This window comes from Euwallacea similis, chromosome 23 (genome assembly GCF_039881205.1).
Source record: "Euwallacea similis isolate ESF13 chromosome 23, ESF131.1, whole genome shotgun sequence".
Classification (NCBI taxonomy): domain Eukaryota; kingdom Metazoa; phylum Arthropoda; class Insecta; order Coleoptera; family Curculionidae; genus Euwallacea; species Euwallacea similis.
Genome location: NC_089631.1, coordinates 2817444 through 2836653, shown reverse-complemented (window position 1 = coordinate 2836653; position 19210 = coordinate 2817444). Strand labels below are relative to the sequence as shown.

At 36.1% G+C, this 19210-nt stretch overlaps 1 protein-coding gene across 2 annotated transcripts in view; it reads right to left on the bottom strand.

The window, feature by feature from the left end:
* Positions 1-19210, bottom strand: part of sff (sugar-free frosting) — a 61279-nt gene that overhangs the window by 25064 nt on the left and 17005 nt on the right. For both annotated transcript variants that reach the window (XM_066401831.1, XM_066401832.1), the window contains exon 2: positions 4019-4113. In XM_066401831.1, the coding sequence (XP_066257928.1) occupies positions 4019-4113 (95 nt within the window). The remainder of the gene's footprint in view (positions 1-4018; positions 4114-19210) is intronic.

Below are 19210 nucleotides of genomic sequence, written 5' to 3'. Positions count from 1 at the left end.
CATGCGGATGAGCATTATCACGCTGGAGAATAATTTTGTCGTGTCTGGAGTAGTAATGGGTGCGTTTTTCCTCGAGTACTCAGCTCAATCTCATTAATTGTGTTCGGTAGAGAGTTCCAGTAATGGTTGTGTTCGGTCTCTAATAATACTTCCAATTCCGTATCTTCGCAGATTTTAGGTCTTCCACATCAAATTGACGGTTTTTAAATTTGTGAAACCGCTCGCGACAACTTCTCTCACTTAAAGCAGTCTCACCATACACTTCTACAAGCAATCGATGTGCCTCAGCTGCAGATTTCTTCAAATTAAAGAAGTAAATTAAAAGTTCCCGCAAATGACGCTTATTCAGCGCAAAACTTAACATTATTGAACGAAACAAATTATGTGATGCTGATAAGGAGTCACTAATATTTCAACGTTATGTTGCCACTAGATGACCAAACTTGCGATAGTACGTTTTATATCTGACAAATTTAAGATAATCTTCTGGGGCGACCATGTTTTGTCAAACGACGGAAACTTATTTGTACACCTTATAGTAATTTGTTTACAGAGAGATCATTTAAATTTCATATCTCGCCAGCTGTGGGATTTTACACAAGAGAAATAGAAGATAAAAAGTAGGTCGTAACTTGATCCATATACCGCAAAATGACGTTAAAATTAATTTTTGATAAAGGAGCCGAATAAGTTTATGTATGTTGCTTTACTTATTTTTCATTTTCAAGAATTCAATTAAACATTTAAGCTATTTTTTAACAACACAAATCTAATTGTTTGAAAAATTGATAATTGCTGAAAATGTTGTCCATTCACTTCAATGCACAAATTTACCCGACACTTCATGCTCTCGAAGACGCTGCCTAGAACTTCTAGGGTGACATTGGCACACTTGGCTTTAATCCGTTCCTTAAGGTCTTCGATTGTGTGTATTGATTGTCTAAAAATGTTATTTATTAAAGTTAGGAACAAGAAGTAATCCAGTGGCGTAAGGTCTGAAAACCGAGGTGGGTAGATATGCTCTATATGTGAACTTATCAAACGATTGACATAATATTATTTTAGATAATCTAAGGTTGTACAAGCAAAAAGTTGTTGTAGCTTCAGGGAATTTTTCACGAAATTCTCGAAAGCAGAGTTGAACTTCATAAACCCATTCTCCATTAATTTGATGTCCATTACGAAAATAGGCTTCAATCATAAATGTTTCCTGCTCGTTCGTGAGCACCATTTTGAAGTAGGTAAAGGAAATTGAATTTAAACACAAACGATACTGTGATCTTAAAAAAGACCGCTTTTTTATAAAACGGATAAAATTAATAAAATAACAGAGAAAGAAAAACAAAAAAATGCAACAATCGAATGGTAAATAATTAAAATAATAAATAATGATTGGCTAACTGTTTCCGGAAGAAGCGTTTCGGCATGAAAAATTAGCAAATGATGTAGGTTAATTAGGTAACCAAATATACATAAACGATAACCGACATACGTTCTTTTCTCTAACAAACTTTACAGCTGACTAAATATGAAACTTAAACGATCTCTCTGTATAACATATGAACTTTTAATATAGAAAGATTTAAAATAATAGCGTTGTCATATAGCCTAAGAAATAATAAGTTTCTATACTTTTGGCTACCCCTGTAGTATTTTTTGTTCTATTTAATGCTGCTTTTAAATGAAAAAAAATGTTACAAAGTTAACAGGGAGAGGACAGTTTAAAGCCGTACGGTATTTGAATACTAAATAAGATATACGCCATTTTATACGATATTTGAGAGTTAAGAGCCCTAGAAACGCTGTTGCCAAATCTTCAAAACTCGTAATATACTTCAAAATTGCAAGAGATATTAATTTATAACGAGGCAGCTTCCTCTAACATTATCAAAACGATACCTTTGCACACACATTGAAATGTAACTTATCGAAGAGGTCATTAGCAACATTACCTAATTGCCCAATTTAATTGAACTCAGAGCGATTTTCCACTCGATTTGTAGACATTAGCTCTGATACAAACTGAACACTAAACTGATTTTCTCCGAAATGTAAACGCTCAATTAAGGTAATTAGAAATCCATTTCACGAAGTGAAATGTTTTCATAGGTATTCTGAAGTTGTTAGCGAAAGAGAGATACATACTTAGACTCTGGTTCACTTTCATGATAATGAACCTTGTTATCATTAAATCTATGTCTCTCTACGCGTGGAAACACTCTATATGTTGTTGTAAACATAAAATTAATGCGAAACAATGTGGCGAGTTGATAAGCGGTTCAGAGAGAGGAATTGTATCTAAAATAGCGAATCACATTAATCTGGACATCCAGGAGGGTGCGTGATATCAATCGGGGTTACATGAAATATTCAGTCTGGACAGTGGCAAATGCAATTACCGAACATGTTGCTTTTGATATTTGCATAGAGGAAAATTTGCATTTTTATAGCTCGATCAAAGTTTTATTGAAAGAGGTTGTTAATATCGCATACAAGGTAGTTTTCTTTCGGGGGAAAAATTCTGCAGGCGAGCAAGAAAGGTACATTAAAATTATGGACTTATCAAAGAGGGATCATATTGTTTGAAGGTATTTGAATATAATTAGGTAACAAAACACAAATTCGTTCCTCTAACTGTTTTACCGTTTGTAAACGAAGTAAAGAAGAAAAATTACTACTTTTGCCATTAAAACTCTTATTAGCCTCCACTGTTCCGATGCAATTCAAGCCCATTTTTTGCCAACACGGTTTAAAATGGCTCAAAATTATCGTATTTTTGACTGATTTGATGACGTGATATACGATTTTTATTAAACCTTTTTAAAAGTGTGTTAAAATATATTCTACCAGGTTGCAACAAAATTGTAACTAACTGCTAAATTCCACATTTTCGTAGAATAAAATGATGCACTGGATCAATAATATCTTCTCTGCATCATTAAGCCATTTCTGTTTATTGTACAGGTTAGACGAAGACCAAGGTATTGATCCTCCTACCCTAACTTGTAATGTAGTCTCTGAATGCAGTTGACAGCTACGATATATCGTCTGTCTTCAGATAAAGGTCTGTTCCTAAAAAGGATGGTGATATTGCTTTGTTTAGCTGTTGCATTTGTTTAACAATATTGGCTTAATAGAAGGGGTTTAACAATGCTTCTGTATAAACGCTAAAAATGGCGAATTATTTCCCGCAAAAACTAAATATTCTACTCAATTAAATAAATAATAGTGGCAAATGAGAGTTTAAAAAGACAAAATTAGAGATTTTTGGTATTCCAAAAATTGAGTTGGGAAACGAAATATTGTATGAAAAAATGTTATTGAATTATTGAAATTTGATTAAAAATTAGCAACTAGCCCCCATATGCAGATTAATGAAATAGAGGACTCGAAGGAATTATTCGATTTTTAACATAGGACCACTATCTCATCAGTATTAAAATGTTTGCTTCTGACAGAAAGAGCACTATTTTAGATATTGCAATCAAGGAGATTTAATAATAGATTTCTGCTTTTATAAGTAGGTACTTGTTCTATGGTTTATGACTTCAGAGCGTCTAAATTCGATGAAAATCCTTCTTGAAATGGAGACTGAAATGGAGAACCTCAGGCTGATTGACACCAGAAAACGAATTTCCATTTTCATACATTTTCCTTCCTTAGCGACAGAAATATTCACCGGGTTGTGCCCTAAACATCGTATTTCTTCCAGGTTTTACATATATTCTTTTTTAAATTCCATAAAGTACGTAGCTATTTCATATTCAAGAGGCATATGATTTTTACGGTTTCAATAAGACTTTTCTTAGACTTCCTCCGATCATCTCACCTCTCTTGAACCGTCGGAATTGCTAACTCGGAATTCAGACAAACGGAAGGTAATTTTTCACGTCTAAACTTGGGGCAAACAAAAAATAAATGGTCCCAACTTCGAACAGAAAACAGGTTCTTTGTGTTTGTTTTCCATCGAAATTTGTATAGATCGCGATTTATATAACTCACAATCGCCCTTACTTACCTTCATGAGGACACTTTCACTGAGCTTTTCCCTATTGATGATTTTGATGGCCACCTTTTTTCCGGTTACACACTGCACCCCTAACTTTACGAGCCCTGAAAGAAAAGAGAAACAATAAATTTCAACTCAAAGAGAATGGATTTACGTTTATTTTTCACTCAAGAAAGAATTTTGCCAATATTTTTTGAACATGAAAACAAATTGAGGGACATAGACGTAGTTGCTTAAGGTCAACAAAAAGACGGAAAACTGTGACATCATGGTCAATAGGTACTTCCCAGACCTTATCTCTCATCTTGCAGTCGCTAAATCCCCCAAGTCCGAACGTGACGTGGTCGTTCCTCCCTTGGGTCTTGGGCCACTTTCTTACTCCCCCACAAATAACATACAGGCATGGCACGTTCAATTTGTTTGACGATAGAACAAGACAAGGATGTTTGTTTGAGTCCATTGAAACGTTCACGGTTCTGGGTTAAACCGTGATAAATATTTCCAATTCTTTGGTCATTAGTCCTGGCACGTTTGTTTCTCTATCCTTGTCCTTAATCGATGTCCGTTTTAATCCAACGGATGGTGTTACGAACTCAATAAAGGTCTAATAGTGATGTTTAGGCTTGTAAGTTGTTGTGTTTTGTGACTATTAACCCGATGTGTTCTACAAGCAAAATTGATGGAGAACGAATTTCTACGAAATAATGGTCCCTTATCACTTTAATAAATTGAGCCCAAGGGGTGGAATTATACATGCACATTTGGAAATTAATATTTTAAATAGGTACAATGTGGATTTAGTTTTTCTCCCCTTCACCTCCTCGCCCTCTCCTCCACTTCCCCACCATCTCCTCGCCCCCCTCCTCGCCTCCCACTTTTTAACAAATTATTATTTTTTAAAAAATGAAAAGCAGCTTTAAATAGGACAAAAAACACTATCTTTTGACGTTTGTTTATTTTTCCAAATGTTGCTTATGTTATCGGTAAGGCAAAATGGCCGACTTTGTTAAATGAAAAAATACATAAAGTGATACCTCAAATTAAAAATATTTCAAAACCACATTTAATTGTGTAATGCGATTTAAAATTGATCGATTCGTTTTTGAGAAAAAGAGATGTAAAAAGTAAAAAATAAATGTCATAAAAATTCAATACAAATCAGTCCTCGGTTATTTTTATTGACAATGTCGGGAGTTATATAGCCATCTATATCTTTATGAGGCCATTTGCGTTATCTTGTGGTTATCTGCATTTTATCCTAACTTACCCCATTATACAGGGTGCCCCATATTCGACTCTCAACATGGGGATTTTAAAAACTGTAGAAGATACAGTCAGTTAAATGGTAACAAAGTTGTGTCTTTATGAGAGGGGTACCTGGCCGCTTATTTAATAATTCCGATTAATTCTAGAGATATCTGGAAAAAACCGAAAATTGATATTTTCTTTTTATTTTTTTTCTGCCTTAAATTATAGAGGAATATGGAAATGGAAAGCACTTTCTTAAAGTACTTTTTCCCACGCTATAACATGAAAATAGTCTTTCAGAAATACAATGCTTCGGTTTTTCAATACCATCATCAACTTTTTTTTTTCAAATAGGAACCTTACCGTTTTTTTACGAATTCAACTTGTCATTGATAATTGAAAAACAACTGTGTCATACTTACCGATTTGCGACGTCTAAATATAAAATATTTATTGTCAAACCTCAACATTTTTACATTCAGCATTAGTGCATCCTACTTACTGAAGTGATAGAAATTAACCTCTATTTTAACATGAATAGCTCAATAAATGTCAGATATTGATCACATGACAAGTACAGATGCGTTACGATTGGTGCCACAGACGCGGCCTACTTGCCTATTTTATTTATACAGGGTGATTCTTCACTTATACGCATAAACTTGAAAAATTATAGCTGTGGACAAGTAATGATTATTAGTGAAAAAAAATGTAGTGAAACATTTTTAATTTCAGAAATACCAATTTGTTTCAAATAAAAATAAAATTTTAAAAATGAGTATAAAGATATGCTGCAGCCACTGAATTTTGATGTGATTCGCCGTATGCTAGTACCATGTCCATAAGTTCTTCGTTTGAGAAATAGTGCGCCATATTTTTATTCTAATCGCGTGAAAATGAACTCGAATACGACCACAATTGAAAAGAAAGTACTGCTGGAAATACCAAACATATTGTCCTGACTTGTTTACTTCTTAGTTTTTATAAATAAAAAATTTCACATGATAATTTTTTTGCGTCTCAACTCAACTGTGCATTGAAAATCAGGGAAATGACTTCTAATAGTTACTATGATAAATTAAATACATTTTCAATTTTATGAAATTCAGGTTTTTTCATTTTTACTTGAAATAAATTGGTATTTCCGAAACTAAAAATGTTTTACTAAATTTTGTTCGCTAATAATCATTACTTGTCCTCAGCTATAATTTCCCAAATTTATGCGTATAAGTTAAGAATCACCCTGTATTATTATTATTAAACCGCATATTTCCAAATAAGTGGATAGGTAACCGTGGTACGATTCATTGGCCTGCCCGCAGTCCAGGCCTGAATCAACAATCAGAATATTTAAAATATCTTTTCAAAATACTGGCAATCAATATTTTTGATCTAGATGTCGCAAATCGGCAAGTGTGGCACATGATTGTTTTTCAATTATCAATGACTAGCCGAGTTCGTAAAAAAACGGTAAGGTCCCTATTTGAAAAAAAAAGTTGATGATAGTATAGAAAAACTGAAACATTGTATCTACGAAAAACTATTTTCACGTTGCAGCGCAGGAAAAATTCCTTTAAGAAAGTGTTCTTTATTTTCATGTTTCTCTATAATTTGAGGCAGAAAGAAAATAACAATTTTCGGTTTTTTCCAGATATCTCCAGAGGTATTCGGAATTTAAAAAAAGAATAAAAAGACATAGTACTCCTCTCTTAAACATATAACTTTACATCCGTTTAACAGACTCTATATCTTCCACAGTTTCCACGATTCCCATGTTAAAAGTCGAACATGGAACACCCTGTATTATCCTATGTAAAGTCGCCAGGTGCGATGGACAGGTGGGCCTATTAGGACCACAAGATAAAACCGCCCTTAACCATTAAAACCGCATTATTCTTCCTCATAACTTTTTGTGAACAATTGTAAGTCTGATCATTGTAAATTAGCTCTTTAGTGTAATAAAAACGTCGAATTAGAGAAACTTGCAGATTTATTAACCCACAAACCTTCGTTGATGTAAAGCAGGAATTCGTTGACAGATTACATTTTTGTCAAGAGCAAAATGATGCCCATTTCGAATTTTTAATTTAATTAATTTCCTCCAAACAAATAATTTTTAAAAATTGTTTACAACCTATAAAACTGAATTTGTATTCCGTTTTTTACATTCATTTTTTTTTCTATTTATAGCTTTTTTTTCTAAAAAACTAGTCGATCGGTTTTAAATCGCATTATACCATTAAATGTAGTTTCGAAATACCTTTAATTTGAGGCATCATTTGGTGCATGTTTCAATTTAAACAAATCGGCCATTTTGCCCTATTGGTGACGTAAGCAACGTTTGGAAAAATGAACAAACGCCAAAGATAGTATGTTTTGTACGATTTAATGCTGCTTTTCACTTTTTTAAATAATAATTTGTTAAAAAATGAAGAGGTTTAATTTGGAGCCGTACGACATATAATCACCTGATTCCCTGATTAACGCGCAATTGAAAATTAGAGACACATATCTGAAAATATCTCGGAAACCGTGCAGATAATCTGTTTGATTTTTCCCCTTCATGTTCGCATGTTGAATGCATATGTGTATAATATATTTACGTCGTTTTTAGCCTAAATTCAGCTATATTTCATCACATTCGCTTCCGTTTTTATTCTTCCGTTTAGTTCTACGTGATTTAAAAGAAATAGCGATAACCATAATATTAGGTGTACAACTTTGCTTCCGCCGTTTTTGAATAGATGTATGTAGCGGTAAGTAATGATCGAAATAAATAACCCCATGTGGGCATGCAGGAGCCTTGGGCACCTGTTAACATAACCTCATAAAAATATTAGTCTATTTGTGTCTTCATCATAAAGTTATTCGCGATTGAAAATGTCGGTGTACGAGCCAAATTCTCGTCATTTGCGGGAGGTTTTACTTTTCTGCTTCAATATGAAGAAATCTGCTGCTGAGGCTCATCGAATGCTCTCAGATACTTATGGGGAAGCCACTATTAGTGAAAGGACATGTCGTGAGTGGTTTCAGCGCTTCAAGAACGGTGATTTTCACGTCGAAGACCAACATAGCGGTGGAAGAAAGAAGGTTTTCCAAGATGCGAACTTGGAAGCATTACTTGACGAAGACTCGTGTCAAAGTCAACAAGAATTGGCACAATCATTGGGAGTGACTCAACAAACAATCTCAAAACGCCTCAAAGACATGGGAATGATTCAGAAGCAAGGATATTGGGTGCCGTACGAGTTGAAACCAAGAGATATTGACAGGCGTCTGTTCGCTTGTGAACAGTTGCTTGCAAGGCAAAGACGGAAGGGATTTCTGCATCGTATTGTGACTGGGGACGAGAAATGGGTTCATTACGATAATCCCAAACGCAAAAAGACTTGGGGATATCCCGGCCATGCTTCCACGTCGACGGCCAAACCGTCTATTCATGGTTCCAAAATCATGCTCTGTATTTGGTGGGATCAACTCGGCGTAATATATTATGAGCTGTTACAACCAACTGAAACAATCACAGGTGCTCTTTATCGAACCCAATTAATGCGTTTGAGCCGAGCATTGAAAAAGAAACGGCTGCAATACAACGAGAGACATGATAAAGTGATTTTGCAGCACGATAATGCTCGACCCCATGTTGCGCAAGTGGTCAAGAAATACTTGGAAACATTGAAATGGGAAGTCCTACCCCACCCGCCATATTCTCCTGACCTAGCTCCTTCTGATTATCACTTGTTTCGATCCATGGCACATGGGCTAGCTGACCAACACTTCCGGTCTTATGAAGAAGTAAGAAATTGGATAGAATCGTGGATCGCTTCAAAAGATGTCCAATTTTTTCAACACGGGATTCGTATGCTGCCCGAAAGATGGGAGAAAGTAGTGGCCAGCGATGGACAATACTTTGGATCCTAAAGGTATAATTAGTTTTTTACAATAAAATCGCGAAATTCGGAAAAAAAACGGCGGAAGCAAAGTTGTACACCTAATATCAAAAAAATGTTTAGCAAAACCTTGAGAACGGTAATATTATTGTTTGAGAAGTAATGTGTCGTTTCAAAGAAAAGATCACAGCCCTTTTTGACCATTTAAACCATCTTGATGAGCGCACATTCCGCTGAGTGCAAAGTAAAGTCATAAGAGGTTGAACCTCTTCGTTACCACATTCGTTTTCCCTCCGCGGACGATGTTCTATACAGGGTATAACATTTAATTTGAACTATCGAAATATCTTGAATACAAAGCAGCCTACAAAAAAATGTTTAGTATCAAACTTTAATCATTCTGAGAGAGAAATATATGTATTGGTACTAAATTTGATTCCCATCCACTCCTCCTATGGGCGGGATAAGGGTTAACTTTTAATTTCAAACGGTAACTCCCATTTTTTTACAGATTCGGATAATACAGCTAAAAATAAGAAAAAATTGTTTGAAATATTTTTTCGATTCAAGCTAGAAAACATGACAATTAACAAAATTCAATTTCTCTTTCACTTATGATTCACCAAAAGGTTTGATGATAACTGCTGTAGAATTCGTGAAAACGTGAATTTTTTTATAGTTTTTATTTAAAGTAAATGTTCAACATGGTGTTTCCGAACTTCAGTGTAGTTATTTATCCGTGTTTTAAAGAATTTGTCACATCTACGAAGTGTGTCTTCTGAAATATTAGCACAAGCGTTTATAATTCGCAGAATCATATCCTCACGTATCGTTGGTAATTCTTTATACATCTGATCTTTGAAATATTCCCACAAAAAGAAATCCGGTGAGATTTGGAAATCTAGCAGCCTAATTCACCGGATCAGATTTGCCGATCCATCGACCGTTAAAATTACGATTAAGAATTTCCCATGCCATCGCAGAGTAGTAAGCCGGACAACCGTCATATTGAAACCGCATGTTCTGACACACTTATAACTTTAAGCCCTGGAATAATTCCCTTTAAGCCCTGCAATTCATTTTCCAAAATATTCCAGTATAAGGGTACAAATAAGTTTCCGCCGTTGGATATCAAAAATTAGGAATTTATTATGAAAAAACGGGACATTGTTTTATTCAAAGTATTGTCTATTGCTAGCCACTATTTTTTCTCATCTTTCTGATAGCTTTCGAATACCACGTCGGAAGAATTCTTCATCTTTTGAGGCTATCCATGAATCGACCCAATCTTTGGTATCTTCATATGATGTAAAACGCTACTCAGACAAAGCATGTGCCATCGACTGGAATAAGTGATAGTCCAATGGGGCAAGGTGTGGTGAATATGGCGGGCAGAGTAGGACTTCCCAATTAAGTGTTTTCAAATAGGTTTTAATCGGCATCGCAACATGCGGACGAGCATTATCATGTAAAAGAATAATTTTGTCGTGTCTGGAGTAGTAATGGGCGTGTTTTTCCTCGAGTGCTCGGTTTAATTTCATTAATTGTGTACGGTAGAGAGTTCTAGTAATGGTTGTGTTCGGTCTCCAATAATACTTTCAATTCCGTATTTTCGTACACTTTAGGTCTTCCACTGAGTTCTTTGTCTTCCACGCGAAATTGACGGTTTTTAAATTTGTGAAACCGCTCGCGACAACTTCTCTCACTTAAAGTAGCCTCACCATATGCTTCTACAAGCAATCGATGCACCTCAGCTGCAGATTTCTTCAAATTAAAGAAGTAAATTAAAAGTTCTCGCAAATGACGCTTATTCGGCGTAAAATTTGACATTATTGAACGAAACAAATTATTTGATGCTGATAAGGAGTCACTAATATTTCAACGTTATGTTGCCACTAGATGACCAAACTTACGATAGTACGTTTTACATCTGACAATTTCAAGATAATCATCTGGTAGGGCCATGTTTTGTCAAACGAGGGAAACTTATTTGTACACCTTGTACATTTCACCATTCAAGTTGTCCATGAACCCTGGTGATCAACTTATCGACGCCAATACGGATTTTCAACACTCCAATAATGCATGTTATGCCCATTAACTGTAGCATGATTTGTAAACGACGACTCGTAAAAGAATAATACACAACGGAAAAAATTGGAATTTCATTCTATCTGTCCAGATGCTAATTTACAAAAGTCTAAACGATTTTGAAAATCGTTTTCATGGAGCTCTTCGTGCAAAAAAATATGAACTTGTTCATTCTTAACTTTCTCTACACACTCATGTGAGAAATTCCTGACAATCCTGATATTTATCTTGTGTTCACTTGGAGAATAAAAGTCGCAGCATCTAGTGCTGTAATTTGATTGTTTTCTCCAAATACAGTAGCGGGGCGACTTCTTTTCTTCTGATTTACATTCCCTTCATTAATAAATTTTTTAATCACACGATAGAAAAAAGTCCAGGATCGTGGTCTTTAGGCCGCTACAGACGGTATTAGATGCATACGTAGATAAGTGTACACGCACCAACGCGCTTTCAATAATTTAACATTCTCGAGTTATTAAGCCATTGTCGATACTTATAATAGTTTAGTTTTAGTTCAATTAAGATATTTGTTAGAACTTGTTAGATTTAAGAGTAGTGTCTCGTGATTTTACAAGAGAATTCATCGAATTATACATACAGAGCGCTACCCTGTTTGTGGCAAATAAAATCTAAAGAATATTTAGATAAAAATAAAAAAACTATTGCTTATAATTTACTAATAGAAAAATTAGAAACTGTTCAGCTCGACGCAACAAAAAATTCAGTAATAAACAAAATTAATACCTTGCGTGGTGGTTTCCGCAGGGAATGAAAAAAAATATTAGCATTAAAAAAATGGTTTTAGAGCTGATGGGATATACATATCATCATTATGATATTATGATTTATTGACTTTTGTTAAAGATAAAAAAATACCGAGGAAGTAGGTTTCAAATATATCAGACGATTTAGAAGACATAGTTGATGATATAACAGGAATATTTGAACAAAATAACAATTTTTCAAATAGCAGCAATAATGAGGTAAGTGATAAATGAGAAAATAGGCGTTATATGTGCATGTATACAGGGTATTTCAAATTCGACCCTCACCATTGGGATCTCGGAAACTAGAGGAGATACGAAAAAGTTTAAATAGGGGCAAAGTTGCGCAATCTAGTGCATGATCGAATACCGTTTTCAAAATTTTAATTTTCCGAGCACTTCCGAAGATATCCGACAAAAACTAAAAATTGGAGAATACATTTTTATTTTTTTTTAGCGTTATTTGACAAGAAAGGTTAAATCCGTAAGCACATTTTCATTGTCACTTTTTCTCAGCTACACAATGACATATTCAAATTTGCGATCCGACGTTTCGTCTTTCGGCTACCATCATCAACTTTATTTTTTCTTATGGGCCCCATATTGGATTTTTCGACAAAAAAATAGTGCGTTTCATTCTGAATTCATTGATATAGAACTTCTTATAATTTACTTTTTTAAAAGCCGAAATATTTAAATAAAAAGAAATATTACATAGTTGGCCTTGACTCCATCGAAAGACTTTCTTTTGTTCGCGTTATATGACAGAACTTCTCAAACGAATTTAGAGCGTGTGCAGATTTCCAATGAAAATGAGTTTCCGAAGTGAAGAAAAACGAGATATGTTAAGACTTTATTACAAATTTGATAGGAACAGTACGAAAACAGCTCAAATGTATTTTGAGTTATATCCGGAAAGACAACAGTCGCATAGAACATTATTTAAAACTTTGGACGAACATTTAGCTGAGTTTGGTGCTTTTGAAAAACCTAAGATGAAGTATGGAAGCAGAATGAAAGAAGATACTAGAAATAACCTACTGGCAGAGACAAAACTAAATTATTATTAAATGATACAACAAGTGCTCAAATTGACGACTTTTTTGTGGGGCACTTTGAAAAATAGAATATATGAGAATCGAGATTATAACACAATAGAAGAACTTAGAGAAAACATCATTACACAATGTAGAGTAATCAGAAGGAGAAATATTATTAGGGCTGTCACTAATTTAAATAGACGTGTTCGTTTATGTATGCAGGAGGAAGGTCGTCAATCTGAACACTTGTTGTATCATTTAATAATAATTTAGTTTTGTCTCTGCCAGTAGGTTATTTCTGGTATCTTCTTTCATTCTGCTTCCATACTTCATCCTAGATTTTTCAAAAGCACCAAACTCAGCTAAATGTTCGTCCAAAGTTTTAAATAATGTTCTATGCGGCTGTTGTCTTTCCGGATATAACTCAAAATACATTTGAGCTGTTTTCGTACTGTTCCTATCAAATTTGTAATAAAGTCTTAACATATCTCGTTTTTCTTCACTTCGGAAACTCATTTTCATTGGAAATCTGCACACGCTCTAAATTCGTTTGAGAAGTTCTGTCATATAACGCGAACAAAAGAAAGTCTTTCGATGGAGTCAAGGCCAACTATGTAATATTTCTTTTTATTTAAATATTTCTGCTTTTAAAAAAGTAAATTATAAGAAGTTCTATATCAATGAATTCAGAATGAAACGCACTATTTTTTTGTCGAAAAATCCAATATGGGGCCCATAAGAAAAAATAAAGTTGATGATGGTAGCCGAAAGACGAAACGTCGGATCGCAAATTTGAATATGTCATTGTGTAGCTGAGAAAAAGTGACAATGAAAATGTGCTTACGGATTTAACATTTCTTGTCAAATAACGCTAAAAAAAAATAAAAATGGATTCTCCAATTTTTAGTTTTTCTCGGATATCTTCGGAAGTACTCGGAAAATTAAAATTTTGAAAACGGTATTCGATCATGCACTAGATTGCGCAACTTTGCCCCCATTTAAACTTTTTCGTATCTCCTCTAGTTTCCGAGATCCCAATGGTGAGGGTCGAATTTGAAATACCCTGTATATTGACAATAAATCTTTAATGTATCATTCGTTCCTGCCAATACAGTGCTCCTTCTTCGTTAAAATATTTCATAAATAATTCACGTGATTGGTTTGCTTCTGTGCTACAGTTGCGGCCATGGTTATATTGCAGGCCTGCTAATGTATCAAGATGAATTCTAAGTCCTAATTCGGTGGTTCCTGATCCAAATCATCTCTTGGAGCATATTGTTCGGAACTCTTTTTTTTTTCAAAAAATTGTGGAAAACTCTAGCCATCACGACTTTATCCACAGAGTTTAAACTAATCGCGATGGCTGTGTGAAATATTCAGAAGCGTGCAGCTAATACGCCAAATATATTATATTTTCAATTTTATATCTAACATGAGACAACCGATAATTAAATATCTTTCTATCATGATTAAGATCTTTTTGATTAAAAGGCTTCATAAAATCATGACGTAATGTAAAAGCTTCGTCTCCTACAAACACGTAAGGAAGTTTTCTTGAACTGTTTGGCTGAGTTTCTGGATCCGGTAGCTTTAAAGCGTTAAATTGGAATTAGATTAGAAGAATATTTGAGCTTTTATTTAAGCTTATATCTAATTGTTATTTAGCTTGATTTATTTTTGTTATTCCTCGCTGGTTCTGCTTAGAGCTAATTTCCTTGGGCGACAAATAATATCAAAATCAGCATCACCGATTGCTATTCTTAATCGTAAGATATATCAGTTTTAGTTTAGTCTATTTTAGCCGCTCGTTATAGTCAGAAGTTCAATATAACAAACTCTTTTTCGTATCGACTGAGGTTTAATTAACATAAAGTTCCGTTTTTTAGTTTCTTATAAAATGACGTATAGTAAACGCCAAACAAAAAGTCTCGCTCGTCATCAAAATTCTATGCCGCGCTGCCCTACGCTGTTGCCAGACTTCCAAACAAATCTTTGAGGCGATTTACATACATATAATTTGTTTCAGGACAGTCAATCGTAAGATTTAATAAAAATATGTTTTTAATTAAAGAATTTTATTATTGTGTAAGTAAATAAAACTCTATCTATCTAATAATCAACACATCAGCAAACATGAGTTTGCAGTTGACTGCAACCCTGTCGGTTTAAAATTTTTCCAGTGATCGTGTTTACATCTTAGTGGAATTATCGAATTTTAGCTAAATGACGTCACATCAAAATTTCTGACCATATTTATGTTTATATTTTATTTATATTTTAATATATATGTGGGTTTTTCTTTTATTCGGTTGTCTAGGGTTTATGTATAATTGGGATAGGGTACAATACGAAGCTTAAATGGTAACTTAATTAGTAAAAACTCGCGTCACTTAGTTCGTCGTTCACTCCGGATATCAAAGAGAGCGATTCTCCTTGTCACAAATCTTAAATATTAAACCTGGGGGTAATAAACCAGTGTCGTACCTCGAGTAGAGGCCAGCGACCGTTACAACATCTGGCTGCTGCGAGCCAGCACCACGAACCATCCTTTGTTTGAGCCCTTAGCAACCATCCTCAGGCCCTTCTTCCTTGGTTCAAACAAAGAGATGTTCGCTTTTTGGGTTTTTTCCGTGACACAGATTCTAGGAGGTTACTGGGAGAACCCAGCAACAGCCGAGAATCACTCGAACTCAGGTACGATACGCATGGGCGTAACATCGAGGTACCTCACTTTTTAATCCCCCTCGGTTCCTCAACCCTAATTTAACTAATACTATCTAACAAATATTCGGACTTTCCCGTTGGTGTCTCGATTTGGTCAGACAGTAATAATTACATTTAGAAGAGTTAGAGCGATCTGACGAGCGGATCCTACATTCGGCCATTCTGACTAGCAATCCGCCTCGGATTCGCTATCATTATCGACCCATGGCTTCATGTATTCGGCACAGGTAGAGGTGCGTCCCGGTCCTTCGTGGGTGCCCACCTTAATGACCTCGTATCGCTCATTGGGCAGAACCTCGATGACCTCATAAGGACCAAGAAATTTCTTACACAGTTTCAGCCCGCCCCCGAACTGCGTTCTTTTTATGGCCACTAAATCCCCCCGTTTATACTTTGTCGCTTTCTTCCGCCTTAAATTATATTGCCTCCTGTTTTCTTCTTGCGCCTTCAAAATTTGCTTTTTGCTATCTTCACGTAGTCTTTCCCTTTTTGCGTCGAAATTCTTGATTATCTCCTTTTCCAGCATTTCCTTAATGCGAATCTCCTCATTATGCCTCATCCGGACACCAAACAATACCTCGAACGGTGTAGCATCGATACTCCTTTGCAGTGTGGAATTCAAAGCAGTTTGCACCTTATCTACTTTGTCATACCACCTACTAGGATTTTCCATGCTCAGTTTCGTAAGGACAGGGATAATCGTGCGATTAACCCGTTCCACTTGACCGTTCCCTCGAGGTACTCCGGTGGTGACAGTGACGTGTTGGATCCCCTCATGTTCACAATAATCGCTGAATTCCTTCGACGTGAACGCAGTACCTTTGTCTGTAATTATTCTTGACGGATTTCCAAAATTTTTCTGTTGCGTTCTTAATTTGTCGATGGTTTCCCGCGACGTCGTCGACTTGGTAGTGTACAGCCAAACGAATTTCGAGAAGTCATCTACTACGGCCAATATATGCTGGTAATTTTTATTTGTTGAAGGCAGAGGTCCTAAATGGTCAATATGGTAAGTGTATAGCGGTCCTTCGTCCTTGGCTATCGGGTGCAGCATTCCCTCTTTCTTTCCTTCTTTTCTGTTTCCCAGAATGCAGGCCACACAATTCTTAATAACAGTATGAATCTTTTCTTTCAACTTCGGTATATGGAATTCTCTTTTGACGATTTCCTCCACTTTTGCAATGCCAAAATGGCCTATTTCGTGCGTTTTCTTTATGACCCCGGACTGCATCGACTTCGGTACGACTATTAATTCCAACCCATTGTCGTATTTGTACAAAATACCGTTCTTTACTAAATAGCCTTGGTAATCTTCAGTGCTGGCAATTTTCTTGACAGCCTGGACGAACTCATCTCCTTCTTGCGCCGCTTTTAATCGCCGCAGAGTCCCTTCTTCGTCATTAATTTCAGTTAGAGTCATTACGGCTGGATATCGACTCAGAGCGTCCACATGGGCCATTCGACGGCCACTTCGGTGCTCTATAACGTATGAATATTCTTCCAACAGTAATGCCCATCGTGCTACTCTCGTAGTCAAGTCTTTCTTATCCATAGTCTTCTGGAAAGCGGAACAATCCGTGACTATCTTGAAATTACTGCCTAAGAGGTAGACTCTAAATTTCTTGACAGCTTGTATCACAGCCAGAACCTCCAGTTCGTAGCTGTGGTATCGTTCTTCAGCTGGTGTCGTTTTCTTACTCATATAATATACAGGGTGGAATTTATTGTCGTCGTTGGATTTCTGCATCAAGCAAGCGCCGTAACCATACTTACTTGCATCAGTATGTAATTGGGTTTCACCATCTTGCCTGTAAATATACAGGACTGGTTCACTAGTTAGTAATTCCTTCAACGTCTCATATGCCCGTCTTTGTTCATCGCCTAACACAAATTCCTTGTTGTTCCTCAACAGATCGCTTAAAGGTTTTGCGATTATGGCATATGAAGCGACGAATTTTCGGAAATACCCCGTCAAACCGAGAAAGGATTGGATCTGCTTGGGCGTTTTTGGTTCCGGAAATCTTCTGATCGCCAATGCCTTTTCCTCAGAGGGCTGTACTTTACCATCCTCGATGATATAGCCTAGGAATTCTACTCGTCTTCTTAAGAATTGGCATTTACTCTTCTTTATTTCCAGCCCATAGTCTCTCGCTACTTGTAAGACCATCGCCAGACGCTCTACCCCTTCCTCGAGAGTGCTACTTAAAATTATTACATCGTCCATATAATACAACACAATGTTCATAGAGGTTAACTCCCGAAAAATATGGCATATAAACCTCTGAAAAACTGCTGGGCTGTTACATAGGCCAAAAGGACATTTTAGGAATTCGAACTGTCCGTTATGAGTGACGAACGAGGTATATTTTCGACTGTCTTCGTCTACAGGAACGTGGAAAAATCCATTTCGCAGATCTATCGTGCTGAAGTATTTGGCTCCTTGCAACCTATCTAGCACGTCCTCAATCAATGGTAACGGAAAACGGTCCTTGACTATTTTCCTATTGATTCTGCGATAGTCGCAACAAAGTCTCATACTGCCATCTCGTTTCTTTACCAACACTATCGGACTTGCGAAATCAGAATAACTGGGTCTTATGATTTCTTCATCTAACCACTCCTGTACTTGTCTTTCTACCTCTACTCTCTCAACGGGTGAGAGTCTCCTTGGGTTCTGATATACTGGCTCTTCATCCCTCAGGACAATCTTCATCCTAATGTCGACATCCTTTACTTTCTCCGGCGAGTAATTTTCTATCAAGTCCTTAACTTTGTTTTTGCACTCTACATTCGGTATATGGTCAATTTGCGGGTTCTCTTGATCCAGACCGTCGGCAATCTTCATCTCCATCAAGAAATTTTCCTCCCTCCTCTTGTGTATGACCACGCCTCCTTCTGTGAAACTTACATCCGCCCATTTTAATAGGTCATTACCCACAATGGCCTTAAAGTTTGAGGCATTTGTTGGTATCACGTGGAACGTTAACAATATGTCTTCGTCGTTGATCCTTGCTTCCTTTTGGAAAAATCCTTTGGTCCTCACTCTATTGGAACCTATTCCTTTTATAATTATCTCATTCCCCGTTAAAGGGATATGTCCTAGATAGTCATCGTAAGCATCGCTCCTTATCGCACTTATGTCGCTACCCGTATCTAACAGTGCGGTCAGTTGTACATTGTCGATTTGTACCTTAACGGCATTATTCGGTACGACTTCCATAAGGCGAACATTGGCACACGGGCTATTTTTACCTGCGTCGTTTGTCTTCGTTGGGCATTTGGTTGATATATGTCCAAAACTATTACAATTATAACATTTGACCCCTTTGGCTCTGTCTGGGCACGCGTTGGATTTATGTCCTTTGAGCCCGCAATTGAAACAATTGGTAGTTCTCCCCTTTCTATCGTGCTCTTCCTTCTTGATTTCCTTTTTCTCATACTTCT